The sequence below is a fragment of the Pinus tabuliformis genome, chromosome 6, assembly GCF_031772625.1.
Source record: "Pinus tabuliformis cultivar Carrire ecotype Pingquan chromosome 6, CPIR1, whole genome shotgun sequence".
Lineage (NCBI taxonomy): Eukaryota > Viridiplantae > Streptophyta > Pinopsida > Pinales > Pinaceae > Pinus > Pinus tabuliformis.
Window position 1 is genome coordinate 769603695 of NC_142292.1, and position 17868 is coordinate 769621562.

The 17868-nt window shown below is 43.3% G+C and overlaps 1 protein-coding gene across 1 annotated transcript in view; it reads left to right on the forward strand.

Annotated features, from left to right (window-relative positions):
- Positions 1–17868, forward strand: part of LOC149260998 (uncharacterized) — an 87070-nt gene that overhangs the window by 25906 nt on the left and 43296 nt on the right. Inside the window, exon 2 of the mRNA XM_089380983.1 lies at positions 667–781. Within this exon, the coding sequence (XP_089237109.1) occupies positions 667–781 (115 nt within the window). The remainder of the gene's footprint in view (positions 1–666; positions 782–17868) is intronic.

The following is a 17868-nucleotide window of genomic DNA, read 5'->3' on the forward strand; positions in this document are numbered from 1 at the left end:
TTCAAGAAGAATGCCATATGGTGCGAGGTGCATGACCAGATGCAAATGGTGCAAGAATGTAGCATATCATCATCCTTGAGCAATGTGTAGGGCTGTTGGCTAGCTGGCTAGCTGGCTGTCCAAGATAGGAGAAAAGGTTTTCTCCTATAGGATTACCCTTTTTGGTGGGTAACAGGGACCAATTTAAATAATCTAATAATCTGTAGGCTCTTCATGCATGGATCTATCTTGATCTAATTTATGTTTTGTCTGTAAAATATTTATCGTTATCTTTGTTGGGGTTTTTCCGTAAAGCATATCATTTGAATAAAGTTGTATATTTTATTGAACCTTTTTGCAGTTAGAATTATATCCTTGTAATGGTTCAAATGAGTAATATTAAGTTTGCAAATTTACAAATGTTATAAATGCGTTTTAATTATGTTTTTCATTCTAGATGCTTAAGAATATATGTTAAAAGTTTCATGTGCAACAAATGATTTGTTTCAGTGTTTTAGGACAATCTCCTCGTTTGATTAATATATTCAAGTTAAATTTGCTATATTACCAATTTTGTAAGTGCATTCAAGATAATGTGTGCTACATATTTAGTTATCAAGATTTATATCTTACCTTTATGTTAATGTCTTTGACATATTCAATAGTTGGGTTTGTCTCTGATGGCAGGTATAAAGATGGTGATGAATTAACACCTGAAGATGAGAAGAAAGTAGTTGAAAAGCTACTTCCACATCATCCATCTTCGCAAGATAAGATTGGTTGTGGTGTTGATGCTATTATGGTATGTCTAAATTTTCAACAAACTTTTGGCTTGTCATTTTTTGTGTCACTTCCTAAAATTTTTGTTTAATGTTTCTCTTTTGACTCAAGAACGTGATATTTGAATCAAATCCTTGAAGAAGTATTTTCTCATACATGCACGTTCTCCTTCCCCTCTTTCGTGCACACTGACCTTGAGATTGGGTGTGAGCCCTTGACCCTATGTTAGACCTAACCCTAGGGTTGAGCGCTCAACCCTACCCTTGGGTTTGAGCCCTCAACCTTGCACATTGATCCTCACATGTTTAATTCATCCTTGTTTTCTCATCTTTCTTGGACTTGTGCATTTTCCTTGTTACCCACCACTTGCGGGTAACATATATAGGAGAATTTTTTTTTCTCCTAGATGGTCTTCAACTAATAGTTAGCAACCCCTTGCAGCCACTAGATAGCTCGATGTGCCATTATCTCCGCCACTTGAGCCAACCATGTGGTCCCTCACCCACTTGTTATGATTGTATGTTTGAAGGTGGGCCTCCTGACCCTGAAGGTATGGCTTTTCATTGGTATAGTTGAGTAATTTTTCTTACTTGTCATGAGCAATTTTGGGCATGGATTGGTGGGGGGTTTGGCAGAAAGAGTGGGCTAGATTTGTATTCTTGTCTCCATTGCTTAATTCTGTGGTTAACCTTGTATCCTAGTCTTGTGGGATCTCCTTTAATGGCCACTTGCTTTGGGGTTGGCATGACATAGGAAATCTTGATTTTGATTGCGTGTTTCCGCTTCCTGACACCATATACATCATCCCCACCACTCATTCTAGCCCCATTCATCTATTTTCCCATTTGGGTCCACAGTGTCCACTGGGTCCACATAGGGTTAACTTCCCCCTCCCCTTGTCCACACCTTGGTTCGGGCCTGGAATGATGCCCCAGAAGCATAATTTGGCCCCTCTCAAGAGGAAATGTACCACAAAATGCAAAAGATGGTAGGGACATACAAATTTAGCACGTGGGCAAAAGCCAAACACAAACTCTACCCTATATCCATGGCCATCACTGTAATATCCCTTTTCAGGGATATCCCTCAAACACAAGCAAACTCCAACCAGAGATGGATTGGGAGGGCGTTTACCAGATATATCGCCTCTGAAAAGAGGACGAGATTTGGAGGCTACTTGGCCCTTTTTAGACTCTATCTAAAAGTATAGGAGAAAAACACACAAGTGGTATAGTAGCTGGGAAGCTCAAAGAGATAAAAATAACAGTAGTGCAACATGCAATAACGTATACATGGAATATAAGCAGATACTCAAGAAATGCAGAGAGAAATGCTAAGCCATTTTATTATACTGAGTAATGGACAGAGTACAAGAGGTGATCAGAAAGATAGCACCTCGACTTGCACAAAGCAAGTGAAGAAATACACTCAGAATGGTAAGGAAATGGCCTCTCTCTGAACTGCATCCAAGCTGCTGGAGAACTGCTGTGCTGCTGCTTCTGCTGGAATCAAGTGAGGATTTGGGGCTGTTCCCCTCATCAGAAAATGCTGAAACTCTGGAATCAGCCTCTGCCCAATAAACCTAGAAAAGCCCAGAAAGCTTTTCCAAAATAGCTGACCCCTGAACATCACCCCCTTGAGGATCTACACTATTCCTCAAGGCTCTGCACTGCCACTGAAGAGAATCCTCCAAAACTCTGCCCGAGACTCTGCCAAATCCTCCAATACGCAAGGGCTGATCCCTTGCTTAGCCTCCAAGCTCAAATCCTACACATAAACCCATTTTGGAGCTCCTACCCAAAGAGACTGCGTCCTCCTCTCTCAAGACTGCACAGTCATAAAAAATGCTCAGCTCCTCCTCAACTCCAAAAAATCGATCCTCCTGCAAAAGACTAATGAAACTACCTTGCCCGAGCAGGCACTCGAAGTCCCCCGGGGCTAAGGGTGAGATCTTCGAACGGAGACACTCGATGCACTATACAGTGCTATAGACAGGCTAAACAGCCAACGTGCTCTAAGTCGAAGTGACTAGCTCAAATGCAACATAATCGAATGCCAAAATGAGGAGGCTCCTCTCTCCTTTATAGCATTGGCCTCTCTCAAAACCTTAAGGCCCACCTCCTCCAACGTAGCCTCTCTCTTGCCACGTGCTCCTCTCCATCTGCGCAGTCCCTCCAAGTGTTTACATGGGCCCCCTTCTCTACGTGGTCCTTTGGCCCCCTTGGCTCCCTTTTTAAGTTACAACGTTGTGCTACTAGGGAGTGACTTTATTCAAAAAGTGAGTTATGCCCCCTTTCTTCACCTTTTTCTTTATAAATAACTATAGAAGGAAAAATTGAGCAAAATCGAATATTCGAATTAGCCATGGCTAATTAGGAATGTTATAGTCTCCCCCGGCAAAATGTTGCTTGTCCTCAAGCAACTGAAGTGATGGATGCTGCAAAATTTTCTCACTCTCCCAAGTGGCATCCTCATCCGGTAAATTCTTCCACCTCACCAAGAATTCTCGGACCGTCCTGCTCCGCAGTTGCCTCTCCCTAGTATCAATAATAGCCTCTGGCTACAACACCAAATGCCCCTCATCATCCGTGGGTGGTAGCTCATCTGTCACTGTCACCTGCTTCCCCAATGCCTTCTTCAGGCATGATACATGAAAAACGTTATGAATCTTGCTGCCTTGGGGCAACTCCAACTCATACATAACCTGTCCAATCCTGTGTATCACCCTGTATGGCCCATAAAAGCGGGGCTTGAGCTTCTCAGCCCTCTTCTGCTTCAGTGATGACTGTCAGTATGGCTGTAATCGTAGGTAGACCAAGTACTCTACCTCAAACTGTCTCTCCACCCGACCCCTATCAGCATATAGCTTCTGCTGGTTCTGTGCTGTAGCCATATTATCCTTGAGAGCTCGGAGAATATCCTGACTGTCTTGGATCCAAATCTTGGCTCTCGGAGCCTTACTAGCACCAAACATCACGTCAGCAAAAGATAAAGGTTGATATCCATACAAAGCATAGAATGGTGACATACCAATGGACATGTGATGTGTAGTGTTGTAGCAGTACTCCCCCAGATGCAGCAACTTCAACCATGCTCGCTGTTGCCCACTGACATAGTTACGCAAGTAGCCCTCCAGCCACTTGTTAACTATCTCTGTCTGCCTGTCCGTCTGTGGGTGATAACTGGTACTCGGTGTCAACTTCGTCCCCACCAACCGGAAAAGCTCCTGCCAAAACCTGCCCATGAAACAACTGTCCCTGTCACTAGTGATGGTCTTAGGGAGACCATGCAGCCTGAAGACCTCTCTGAAGAATAGCTCGGCCACCTGCGATGCTGTGTAGTGTGCGGATATGGCGAAAAAATGTGCGTACTTTGTCAGTCGATCAACGACGACAAAGATACAATCCTTGCCCTGTACCATGGGCAACCTTGTGATGAAGTCCATTGAAATACACTCCCATTTCCCCTCTGGAATGGGAAGAGGCTGCAACAATCCTGCGGGATGGCTCATCTCCCCCTTGTTCCTCTGGCAAATATCGCACTCTCAGATATGCTGGAGTACGTCCTCCTTGAGGCCCTTCCATGAGAACCTCTCTCTAATGGCCCTGTAGGTTTTGGTAAACCCCTGATGGCTGGCCAATGGTGAATCATGTGATGCCTGAAGTATCTTCTTCTTGAGCTGAGATCCCTCAGTCAAGAAGATCCGGTCCCTGTAGTAGATGATCTCATCGACCACCCTGTACCTGTCATCCGCCACCTGCCCATCCAGAACCTCACATGCAAATTTGTCCTTGGAGTACTCTACTAAGAGTCGAGCCCTCTAGTTTGTGTCCAAGCTCATAAGAGACAACGTGGCTGGTCTACGTGAAAGGGCATCTGCTACCACGTTGTTCTTACCCTTGACATACTCAATGTCAAAGTCATATGCTTGGATCTTACTGATCCACTTCTGCTGCCTCTCCTATAGCTGTTTCTGCTCTAAAAAGAACTTGAGGTTGTTGTGATCAGTCCTCACCCTGAATCTGTTACCCATTAAATACTGTCGGAACTTGGCCAATGCATGCATAATGGCCAGCATCTCCTTGTCGTATATAGAATACAACCTCTCGTGCGGAAGGAGCTTCCGACTCTCAAAGGCTATAGGGTGACCTCCCTGCATCAACACTGCGCCGATCCCCTCTCCCGACGCATCACACTCCAAAACAAATGGCTGCGTAAAATCCGACAATGCAAGCACTGGGCAGCTACTCATAACTTCCTTGAGCCTGTCAAAGGATCGTTGTGCTGTATCCGACCAACTGAATGCCCCCTTCCTCGTCAAATCTATCAGGGGTGCAGCAAGCTGTGAGAAACTCTTGATGAACTTCCGGTAGTAAGTACAAATGCCAATGAATCCCCGAAGTTCTGTCACGTTCCTCAGCTCCGGCCAATCTCTGATGGCCCTGATCTTCTCCTTGTGGACTCTCACTCCGTCCACCCCTATGATGTGTCCTAAGTACAACATCTCCGTCAACCCAAACTCACACTTGGAGAGCTTGGCATAGAACTGCTGCTCCTCCAAGATGCGCAACACTGTCTCAATGTGCTGGAGATGCTCCTCCCAAGTCCTGCTGTAAATGAGGATATCATCAAAGAACACCAACACAAACTTCCTTAAGTGACTGTGGAAGATGTGATTCATGCAGGACTGGAATGTAGCTGGGGCGTTGGTTAGCCCGAAGGGCATCACCAAAAACTCAAAGTGCCCATAGTGACACCTGAAGGTGGTCTTGGGAATGTCCTGCTCCCTCACACGAATTTGATGGTACCCAGATCTCAAATCAATCTTTGAGAAGAACCGTGCTCCTCTCAACTCATCCATCAACTCATCGATCCTGGGTATGGGGTACCTGTTCTTCAGTGTCTTCTTGTTCAGGGCCCTGTAGTCAATGCACATCCTCAATGTGCCGTCCTTCTTCTTCACCAACACCACGGAAGAAGCAAAAGGACTCGTGCTCGGCCGAATGTGCCCAAGAGCCAGCGACTCCTGAATGGCCTGCTCAATCTCATCCCGAATCCCGATAGGCCTTGGGATGCCTATAGGGGTTAGTAATCACTGCTTGTATGCCCTGCTCAAGCTCAATGGTGTGCTCAAACCCCTGGTTCGGTGGCTATCCCGACAGAATCTCCCCAAACACTGTGGCATAGTGGTCAAGGATGGACTATATCTCTGGGTGCACCGTCTGCCCTGTAGTCCCTGCCTCTGATGCACGCAACTCTACTGCCCACTCTACGTCTCCCTTCCGGAAGACTGCCTCCATCCGATGAGCGGAAACAGTCTGAGGCGGATATGTGTGCTGTCCCCATATATTCTCATGCCTCCCCATCTTCTCATCATCCCAATCCATCTCTAGGGCCTTCCAATCTGTCGTGACCTTCCCTAGAGTGATAAGCCATTGAACACCTAGTATCATGTTGGTGTTCGAAATATTGACCACGAAAAAGTGGTCAGTCAGTGTGTAGGTGCCCATCGTCATTGATAACTCTGGGACATAACGAGCACACACCATGGTCTGATCTCCTGGGACCAAAACTGAAAATCCATTGAAGCTCTCTGTTTGTATACCTCTCCGCTCAACCATCTGTGCATCGATGAAGTTGTGGGTTGCCCCATTGTCAACCAAAACTGATAATCGCTGGCCACATATTGTCCCCTGTACGCGCAACGTCAAATACTTAGGAACTCCTTGCAATGCTGCAAGGGCCCCTCCGGTAGGTGCAAAAGCTGCACCACCTACTGGTGGTGGTGGAGGTGGCAAAGGATCCTGCGTGGCATGACTATCTCCTGCTTCCACATCATCCTCCTCATCCTCTTCCCCGCTGCTCTCGGAGAAGACCTCAATAAAATGTGTTTTGCCAGCAGCGCATCTATGTCCCGGTGCCCATGACTCTTGACAGGTAAAGCACAACCGCTTCTTCTTCAGCTCCCTCTTGGCATCATCATCAATCTGTGCTCGTCCTGGATTCCCCTTTGGAGGCGGAATCCTCACATCCTTCCCCTTAGGCTGGAAAGCCTGTCTCTCGGGGTAAGGTGTCCGGGTCTTGGGTAAGGCATCTTGTAAGTCTCGGGTCCTACTAATAGCATCCTGGAGTGTGGTTGGTCTAGTGGATCTGACTAGACCCCGAAGTGGCTCTGCTAACCCCTCAACAAACATGTAGATCCTCCGTGCCGTAGATAGATCTGGCACCATCACTGAAACCCTCAAGAAGTCTGCAATGTAGGTCTCTGGGCTCCTGGTCTGTTTGAGCCTCGTCAGCTCAACAAAGTGCTGTTCCGGATCCCTCCGGTCAAACCTCTCTATCAATCTCCTAGTGAACTCGACATATGTCGTCACTGTGGAGTGTCAGAGTGTAACCAATCCATGGAAACACTAGTCCTGGGCCTCGCCATCCAAATGTAATGTCGCCACCTTGATGGCCTCTGTCTTCGACATCTGGTTAAGTTGGAAATAGATGTCCAGCTTCTCCACCCAAGACTTTGCCAAACTGCTTGATGAACCACCAAACATAGGCAAGTGGAATCTACTAGCTGTGCAGTGGGTGTCTCCATCATGATAATGCCGGTATCCTCTGTGATGATCGCGGGGTCTACTATCCCGCTGGAGCTCAACAAAGTCTTTGAATGAGAGAGCATCCCTAAACTCTTGCCCATAGGCCTGGTACTCTGCAAAATAATCGCCCATATGATTTGGCTCTGCCTCCTGCTGGGCTTCGGCTCCCGTGTCTGCTCCTAGGAAAGTGGCCATGGTAGAGCGTGTAGGGGCATGTGAGGCCATCTGCTGAGTAGTATCATGCTGAGTGGCACCCTGCTTTGGGAAATGGCGGGATGTACCCGATCCCTCACCAACCTGGAAAACTCGTGGGTTCTCATGCTGTCTAGCCTCCATCGCCGTGAATCTCTGCCCCATCACCTCGATCTGCCTCGACAGATCCTGTACTAATTTGAGGAGCATGTCTGCAAATCTCTTCCCGTCCTCATCTGCCATCGGATCCTCCTGCTCTGCGTCCACCACAGGCTCCTCCTGTTCTGTGTCCACCACCCGAACATAGTTTCCCTCTTCGTAGGTGTTCTCCAACCCACGCTCAATATCTTTGTATTTCCTACCTCTGTAACAGATGTAGGGCTTCTCCCTCGGTGTCATAGACTGCTAGCTCCACAGGCTGAGCCAGATCTATGCTCTGATACCACTGTAATATCCCTTTTTAGGGATATCCCTCAAACACAAGCAAACTCCAACTAGAGATGGACTGGGAGGGCGTTTACCAGATATGTCGCCTTTGAAAAGAGGACGAGATCTGGAGGCTACCTGGCCCTTTTTAGACTCTGTCTAAGAGTATAGGAGAAAAACACACAAGTGGTATAGTAGCTGGGAAGCTCAAAGAGATAAAAATAATAGTAGTGCAACATACAATAATGTATACATGGAATATAAGCAGATACTCAAGAAATGCAGAGAGAAATGCTAAGCCATTTTATTATACTGAGTAATGGACAGAGTACAAGAGGTGATCAGAAAGATAGCACCTCGACTTGCACAAAGCAAGTGAAGAAATACACTCAGAAGGGTAAGGAAATGGCCTCTCTCTGAACTGCGTCCAAGCTACCGGAGAACTGCTGTGCTGCTGCTACTGCTGGAATCAAGTGAGGATTTGGGGCTGTTCCCCTCAGAAAATGCTGAAACTCTAGAATCAACCTCTGCTCAATAAACCTAGAAAAGCCTAGAAAGCTTTTCCAAAATAGCTGACCCCCGAAAATCACACCCTTGAGGATCTACGCTATTCCTCAAGGCTCTGCGCTGCCACTGAAGAGAATCCTCCAAAACTCTGCGCATGGGCTGATCCCTTGCTCAGCCTCCAAGCTCAAATCCTCCACATAAACCCATTCCGGAGCTCCTACCCAAAGAGACTGCGTCCTCTTCTCTCAAGACTGTGCAGTCATAAAAAATGCTCAGCTCCTCCTCAACTCCAAAAAATCGATCCTCCTGCAAAAGACTAATGAAACTACCTTGCCCGAGCAGGTACTCAAAGTTCCCCGGGGCTAAGGGTGAGATCTCCGAATGGAGACACTCGATGCACTAAACAGTGCTGCAGACAGGCTAAACAACTAGCGTGCTCTAAGCCGAAGTGACTAGCTCAAATGCAACATAATCGAATGCCAAAATGAGGAGGCTCCTCTCTCCTTTATAGTGTTGGCCTCTCTCAAAACCCTAAGGCCCACCTCCTCCAACGTAGCCTCTCTCTTGCCACGTGCTCCTCTCCATCTGCACAGTCCCTCCAAGTGTCTACGTGGGCCCTGTTCTCTGCGTGGTCCTTTCGCCCCCTTGGCTCTCTTTTTAAGTTACAACGTTGTGCTACTAGGGAGTGACTTTATTCAAAAAGTGAGTTATGTCCCCCTTTCCTCACCTTTCTATTTATAAATAACTATAGAAGGCAAAATTGAGCAAAATCGAATATTCCAATTAGCCATGGCTAATTAGGAATATTACAATCACCTTGGTTCCTATGGGCCCTAGATGAGCCCTTTCCATCATTAAAGAACCCATGATTGTCCCAACCCTTGGTGGGCAATGAATCGCCTCACTTTAAGGGAGTTTCCACTACTATATACTACACATCATGCTCTCATCCCCTGGAGCCCCGAGAAATTATGAAGAAAAATCAATCAAAGGTAGAAGGTATATGAAGAAGGGTGGAAAAACAAAAGTCAGGGTAACTCATGTACCATGATTTGCTCCCTCCTACACTCATATACCTAGGCGTGAGCTTCCCCTATTATAGCTACCCTTCCACCATGACATGTGGTCTGGATGATTCCCCTGATCCCCATTCCATTCCATTACTATATCATTTTCCACCTACCACTTTAAGGATGTACGATGGACATGTCACCCCCTTTAAAGGTTGAAACCACCTAATAGGATCCTTGATTAAGCCCCTATTGAGCTTAGAGACATTTTTATATGCCAAAGCCCACTATGGAAGGGCATGCCATCATGAAGAGCTGGATTGGTTCCATGACTTGTAAGCTCTTTTACTTGATTATTCTGATGATTGGTTGTATTGGAGGAAAAGGGAAAGCATTGGATCTTATGCAGGGTTGCAGGTGGGTCTCCATTTGGGGTTTGGTCTCCCTATATGGGGTCTTAGCCCTCTAGAGGGCCACATTGGCACTTGTAGGGTGAGCGTAGAGAGCTATTGGACTCTACCATAGTAGAGTGTACTTCATAGATCCCCAACACCACTTGTTGATTGCTTGTGTTCTACCTTTTGGATGACGATGATGCACCTGGTTCACCTTGCCCAGTCAAATCCACATATGTACCATAAACTTGGCAGATGTTCCAAGGTCCAGAGGGTGTCTCTCGCTCCATTTGGAGACCCATGAGGATGTCCTTGTGCACCCACACTCACTTGGGAGCATAACAAGTTCTTGCTTGGAAAACAAGGGGCGAACCCCTTATTTACTATGTTTGGAGTCCAGTTCTACATCATGGCACCCCTTGGACTTCATTAGGCCTCCTCAAAGGCCCAACGACTCACTATGTTGATCATTCAACCCTCTAGAGAGGCTTATTCTTATGTTATTGTGCTATTTGGTGGGCTTGTCACCTTTTTGTTATCATGCACATTATTTTATTTTAGGGGCATTATTAGTCCAAATTAGGCCATTCGAATCCCTTAGAGGATTGTATAAATAGAAGTGAGATGATTCATTTTGATCATCATCACTTGGATTTGGATCATTTATATCTCTTGAGATTTTCGCTAGCCTTTTGGATGGATGAATTGGAGAACTAATGAATTTCGATGTTTGGAAGATCTTGATTTTTCTATCTTGGAGTTTTGTTTTTCTTGCACTTGATGATTGGAATAATTTCAATATACATTGTGAATACTCTTTTCATGCTTATCTTGTAATTTTGTCTCATAAAATGATTTATGGAATGTTTTTGTTCATGAAGATGGTGTAGCTGCTCTTGGGCTTTTGCGAAGTTGCTGACCTTGTCTTTGTGAGGGATTTTTCATGTTGATTGTTGAAATGTATGGTGGATTATTGTCCTAGAGATACATGATTGCTCATGCATTATCTTGATAAGTCATCATTTGCACATAATTAGAAATGTAAATTTCCCTTGTAACCTAGTTGTTGCCTTTGTTATGCAAAGTTGCTGGGGAACTCCTTGATTGAAATTAAGCTTCTTTAAACATTTTTTCTACTAGACTCCATTCTCCCAATAGGCTAGGCATTGATCTAGTCCAAAGGTGATCATAAAAGAGCATTATTCTTCACCTTTTCTTATTTTTCTAGGCCTAACCCTAAAGGTAACGTAGGGCATCAAGTAAAATCTTTTGTAGCCATCCAATCACCTTGAAAATTTGTCCACAACTACTCTGGAGTTTTCTCAAGAGGTCCTCCAATTTTGAGCTCAATTCGACGATGGAATCCCGAGATATTGTAAGGCCTAACTTGAGGACCGTTTCTTTCCCTAGGTTGATTTGGGTTAGTGTCCTCATTTGGATCATTGAATTCAAATTTCTAAAGAAAATTAGTCCTTTGATCCTATTCTCCTCCCTAATTAGGTCAAACCTCACTTTGAGTGATCAACTCCATACCCTTGACCTAGTTTGGGTTCACTTGGATTCTTTGTGGTCTCACAACTTTACAACTCAAAAACCACGAAGATTTACATAGAATCCATTCTTCTATAAGGATCCTTAAGTCAAGGAATCCCCTTGCCAAAGCATATTCCCAAAACCTAGGCTCAAGTAACCTCTTAGCTCTTCATAGAGAGCCCATCACCTTGCTTTTGAAGCAAGCAATCTATCTAATTGAGCCTCTCTTGTGAACAGGCCTTAGGAATTACTCTCTATCCATTCAGTGATACATCCTTTCTGGTGATTCCCTTTATACTGGGTCTCCTCCCATCAGTGAAAGTTCGTGAAGAGCAAGGAGCCTTAACTGAGGTGACAGTGGGCTATCACTCAATTGTTGCCGCTTGACCTAGTAGTTGCTCTATAGGACCCCTACTAGTTTGAGTGGTAACATTTTGGCACTGTTTTCGGGGAACTAAGACGCGTGTTTTGTTCCCCATATGACATATTGACATATCATTATTGGCGACTCCATTGGAAGAACGAAGCCCTAGTTCTTCATTGAGCTTCAAAGTTAATGCTTGTAGGGTGAAGCAAGCATCTATCAAGGCACTTTAATTCACCCTGGCGACTCCATTTTAATCCTAATATGCAAATCATGAAAAATGGACTATTGTAAAAGAGAGATTAATCTTGGTTCTACATTTGCAAAACTCAATGACCAAGACATTCAAGAACTGCAAAAGGATGTGGATAAATATGCTGAATTTTATCAAGATTTATTGGAGGATATGGATAAGGAATTCATGCTCAGGTTTCATAGGTCAACACAAAAGCAACTCTACATAATGAGGTGTGCCTATGAGAAGGATCCTAGTCGTCTCCTTGACTTTGCTGGCCTAACCTGTGCTTTTAATATTCTGACTGACCTAATCAATGACAAATATTATAATCAGTCGCAAAGCCCCACAAAAGGTAATCAATTGGATGATCAAGGTGACATTGAAGAAAGTTCAAGTGTGAAGGATCATCATCAAAGTGAGGAATATATGGAAGAGTGGAATCAATCTGACGAAGTTGGAGAGGACCTTGGGGACCTAAATAATGAGCAAAAAGATGAGTCCTCCTTGGGTCCACATGATGAAAAGGATGATTTTGTGAACACATGTGTTGGGGAAGATGAGGCTATGGAAAGTGAAGTTGAGGCTGACCTTACCTTTCTCAAGGATATTACTCCTGATGACTCTCCTTTTGAGAACCTTGGGGAAGGTGATCCCATTAGCCCCTTGGAAGATTACATTGAAGATTACTTCTGCATTGAAAAGGGGAAATGGGAAATTGTTGGTCCTCAATTTGATCTTGCTCCCATTTATGATACCGATAAGGAGGATGATGTTGAGACTGGTCTTCCATTTCTCTTGAGCATTATTTATGATGACATATCTATTGATACCCTTGGGAAGGAGAATTATTATTTTCCCTTGCATGAAGAGGGGCAATTGGAAGTAATCGATTCTCCTTTTAGGAAAGACCCAATCTTTGATACTAATAATGATGAAATCGACAAAGCTCCCACCTATCCTCCTTATGATTCTATATTCAAATCACTTGAGCCTTTAAATTATGATTTTGAGGAGGAAAAATCGATTGAATATGAGACTTCACCCTCCCCTTTGCCTTTTTCTCTCGTTCATCATCTTGAGTCTTCCACAAGTGATTCCCTCACCCCTTTTCGTATGATCTCCAATGACCATGGGCCCTTTCACCTCCCTAGGTATGATGTTGAGGAAGAACCATCCACTAGATGCATCCCTCCTTCCCCCTCATACCCTCAGGGTTGTGAATACAATCACTCCATTGAGCAACCAATATGTTGTCCCCTTCCATGTCCCAAGTCTCCTTTCTCTTCCCATCATGACCTTCCGAAGCATAATATTATGAGCAGTGATTGTGATAGGGAGTTCTTAAGGGTGATCATTCATTCCACCATTGTGTACTTAGAGGGAAAGCCCCACACTTTTGGATTGACTTATTTTCCTTCTCCTACGGCTTCCTCTTACCTCGCATGGAAATCATATTTTCCCACCTCCCACCCACTTCATCCTCCATGTGATTGTCTCTGCATTCACATTGGGATTTGTTACATAAGTAATCATATAGGCAGGCATGTGCTTATTGAATTGATGATGGATTGGTTGCACTGAATTTATGGTTATACTTAACTTTAACTTTGTTGTATGCATGTTAGGGTAGGATGCATTGCATGCTCATTTTCTCATTAGAACTAACATCATATGATATTCTCATGATAGATTAGTTGCATCTAGATTAAATTTGCATTTTAATTTCTTTTTGATTTTTACAGCCTAATACTAAGCATGGGTGATCATAAGACAACAAAAAAGCATGCTGCCCCGTGTGCTTGGTCTTTAATATGTGTAGGTAACAGGTCTGCGGTACCAAGAGATTGTTGGTGTTCTCATGCAACAGATGCGGGAGTGGGGAGCAACATTTTCAAAAGCTCCCGGTTCGGGAGTGAAGTTTTATATAATATACATTTTTATATATTTTGATGCATATATGTCAACAAAAGCATGTAGAATGATGAATTTGATATAAAAAGCATAAAAACATAGATTGAACCATATAACATCAATCATCTAGAAGTTATAATCTTCATCAACCATGTCCACAAGTTAGTAACATACAACATATCAAGTCTCATGATTCATCAATCTTAAAGTTTCAAGCGTTCAAAACTCAATACATAACATTTATCATCATTGATCACCAAAATTATATAAAAATTCTAACATGAAATGAAAGGCTATAAAATGAAATGAAATGAAACAACTTTCAACTTTCACAAAGCATCATATTCATAATTCATTACCAAATGAGTTATAATTGCCAACTTCAAGCTTCAAACTTAAATTATCATATATTGTTTACAAAAAATATCATAATAAATATGAAAGAGTCAACAGATATAAAAACTACTAGAAACTAGAAAAGACAAGTAAATCTATCATCTATTGCTTCCTCTTGCCACAAGAAATGTCTAATTTCTGAGCAGGTCGTGGTGGTCTTCTAGGAGTCTCCTCCTGCATAGTTGCATGACCAGAACCAGAAGGCACATGCCCTCAATGTGAGGATGTAGATGGAGGCGGTGACAACAAAGGAACAATTGTTGGAACTTGAGCACCATTACTGGATGGTGGGGTGGCATGGCTGTTGTTGCCTCATCATCATCTCTCAAAAGTTCTTCTTCCAATTCTTCTAGATGTATAGTTCCATCCTCCAAATTATCGTCCTCTGGGTTGTTGTTCCAAATTTTATATGATGTATTCTCATAAGCCCGATCACAATAATGACTCAACAACCTCAAGTTTTAGTGCACATAAACCAAGCTTTCTTCCCGGTTTTCATTGAGTCCGTTTCTTCTCACATTATGGATGAAGCTGTAGGTGCTCCAACACCTCTCTGCAAAAGAAGTATTTATAACCTGTGAGAGAACTTTTTTTGCCAATTTTGGCAAAAGTCCCATGCTGACATATGCTTCCCACCGTGTGAGAGCATCAAATCTATCTTTATCTTCCATTGTATGCAAAGAACCAAAGGAACCAGTGCAACTAAAGTATCTGCCTAATTCAAGACTCAGATTAGCACTCTCCTTCTTGTCAGGGAGCAACTTGTCTACTGCTGCCATATATCCTTTAGATACCTCTGGATCTATATGGGGTTTGATCTTAACCCCATCCCCAGGTGCAGGTTGGCCCAACCAAGATGGAGAGTAGTAATTTGGCAGAAGGATATATGCCAAGGCATGTAGTGGAACATTAAGTTTATTCCACCGTGCATACACACAATTGTGAATCATTGTATGCAAGTTGGGATCATTTTCCTAAACAATATCTTTTATTTGCCCCAACATGCTATCCATTTGGTCATACACCCCCTAATCACTGGTTTTTCTGTATTTGCAAAACGAATCATACTATAAATGGGCTTGGTGAATTGCAAAACTCCCTCACACATGCCCAAAATAGACCATCAAGAGCGGTCTCCTCCACCTGTTCCATGTCCTTTAATACTTGCCAGTGTTGACTTGATACCATGCTAGCCAATGACTCTCTTATCTTCAAAAGGCACCTAAAGGTGAGGTAATAGCTAGCAAATTTAGTCTTCACAATCTTCAAAAACTCCAATCTTGAGTGATTGCGGAAAATCCCATGGGTATTGCTATGCTTTGTAATAAATATTATCATTTTTCTGCCTCTCTTGTACAAATCACCAATCCATTTGTATTGATGGTTTTTGTTCTTAATAATATCATGCACCAAAAGGTTTAGTGTGAACCAAACACCCAGACCAAAATATGTTGGAGTATCTATCCTCAATAATTGCTCCCACTGCCTTACAATTAGCAGCATTATTAGTGATGACTTGGATGACATTGTATGGCCCAATGCGTTCAATTGTTTCAAGTAATGGTTCTGTAATGTTGATGGCAGTCTTGAACTTTTTTGAATAATCATACGCTGAAAGGAAGATTGCACCATTAACAGACACAACAATAACACTTATCAATGGCTTGCCTTTTACATTTGTCCATCCATAAGATACAATGGACACCCCATGCTCATTCCAAGAATTTGTCATTTTACTCAAATAATGTGCTATTTTTGCTTTTTCATGATCAAGTCCCACGGTTCTAGATTCGTCATACCCAAGGCTCTTGTATCCTTTGGGGGCATTATTAATGGAAGAAACCATTTCATGCCAATAAGGTGAGCGAAGAACATTGGATGGTATCCCACATGCATAGAGAAACAGGTAACTTTTTGAATCCACATCATTCCTACACCCTTCGTCAAGGAAACCTGATATGGTTCTACACCTTAAAGAGATGTTTGTCCCTGTGCTTCCATATCCACTGCCATGGGAGGATGCCGATGAATTTCTTTGTGCATGTGATTGTGGGCTATGTTCAAAGACACCCTTTGATCTTTTAGATTGTATTGGGCTTCCTCCCTTATGTATTTGGCTCTTTGTGTTGTTGACACACTTACACAAGCTCTTATTCCTATTTGTTTATCTCCATCCCATGGCCTTTTCCCATAGAGGTGCCTTCTGGCACAGGTGTATGAACCCATGTAAGTGTTTTTGCAATGGAGGCATGTAAATTTAGTGGTTCCACCCCCTTTCCCTCCTTCAGGCCTAGAAACATATTTCCACAATGGGGTTTGGTTTAGTTTGGTTTTTGTGCCCTTATCTCCACTCTCCTCTTCCACCTCACTAAGGTACTCCTCTTCAGGGATTTCATCAAATCCACTAAAACCCACTTCTTCATCCTCTTCATCATGATCAACCCTCCTTCTACTCTCCATCACCATAATAACAAAAAAGGAACCAACAACAAGAGAATGCCAAGGCATATAGCCATGATGTTTGAAGTTTTTTTGTTAATTTTAGGTATGTTCTATGCTCACAAATCTTTCCAGATTAGCAATCACATCAACATTAGAGTAAATTGCAGATAGAACATAAACATAAATCGTAGAAGACAAGCCAAGACAAGAGGACACAAGATGTGGCGCTAGCTAGGGACAAACCGCAATGTGGGGAAACCCTTGATCAATTCTTCTTATATGTTCTTCGATAGTTCAACAGAGAGAGAGAGAGAGAGATAGTACATTTACAACAGAAGTCAACACTTTGACTTATCTAGATAAGAGCATAGATCATCTCTAAGAAGATGATACATGAGATCAATTGAAGACAAGCTGTTTCAACTGATTCTCCATTGTGCTGCATCTCATCATCATGCTGCACCCATTCACTGAGCTGCTCTTGTCAAGAAAATGCAACCAATCATGGTTGTACCCATACATGCTGCTGTACACACTGCTTCCACTATGCAACAATTGTACCTATACTTGCTGCTGTACATATTGTCATCACTATGCTGCAATCATTACATGTTGTTGTGCATACTGTCCACTAACTGTCATGCTACATATAACTGCTGCATCTAGATGAATAGCTCCTCAGTCTTCATTTTTCAACTGGTTCTCCAAGATGATTACACCACCACTCTGCTCCTTGCTTAACTGATTGATCCTCAATGAAATACTTCTAACCTTTGACAATGGCACTGTCCATCTCTTATTACAACAGCATTATACAACCCTTAGTACAGGGCTGAGGCAACCTTTCTGAAGGACCATTCCATCCTTTATGAGTTCTCAAATAGCTCCCTCTATCCTCAGCCTTCTAGCAGGATACACAACCTCCTCTTCAGCCCTTCAGTCTTCCTTTATTACACAAACACCTACAATAAACACACTGTCCCTTCCTGTACCTTTAAGACACTTTCTTGCTGCGTTCTAAGGCTACCTGTGTTGCGTCTTACGGTCTTTACATGGCTGAGTATTAGGGCTCCATTGATAGTGGCTTTAGGCTTCTTTGATTGCA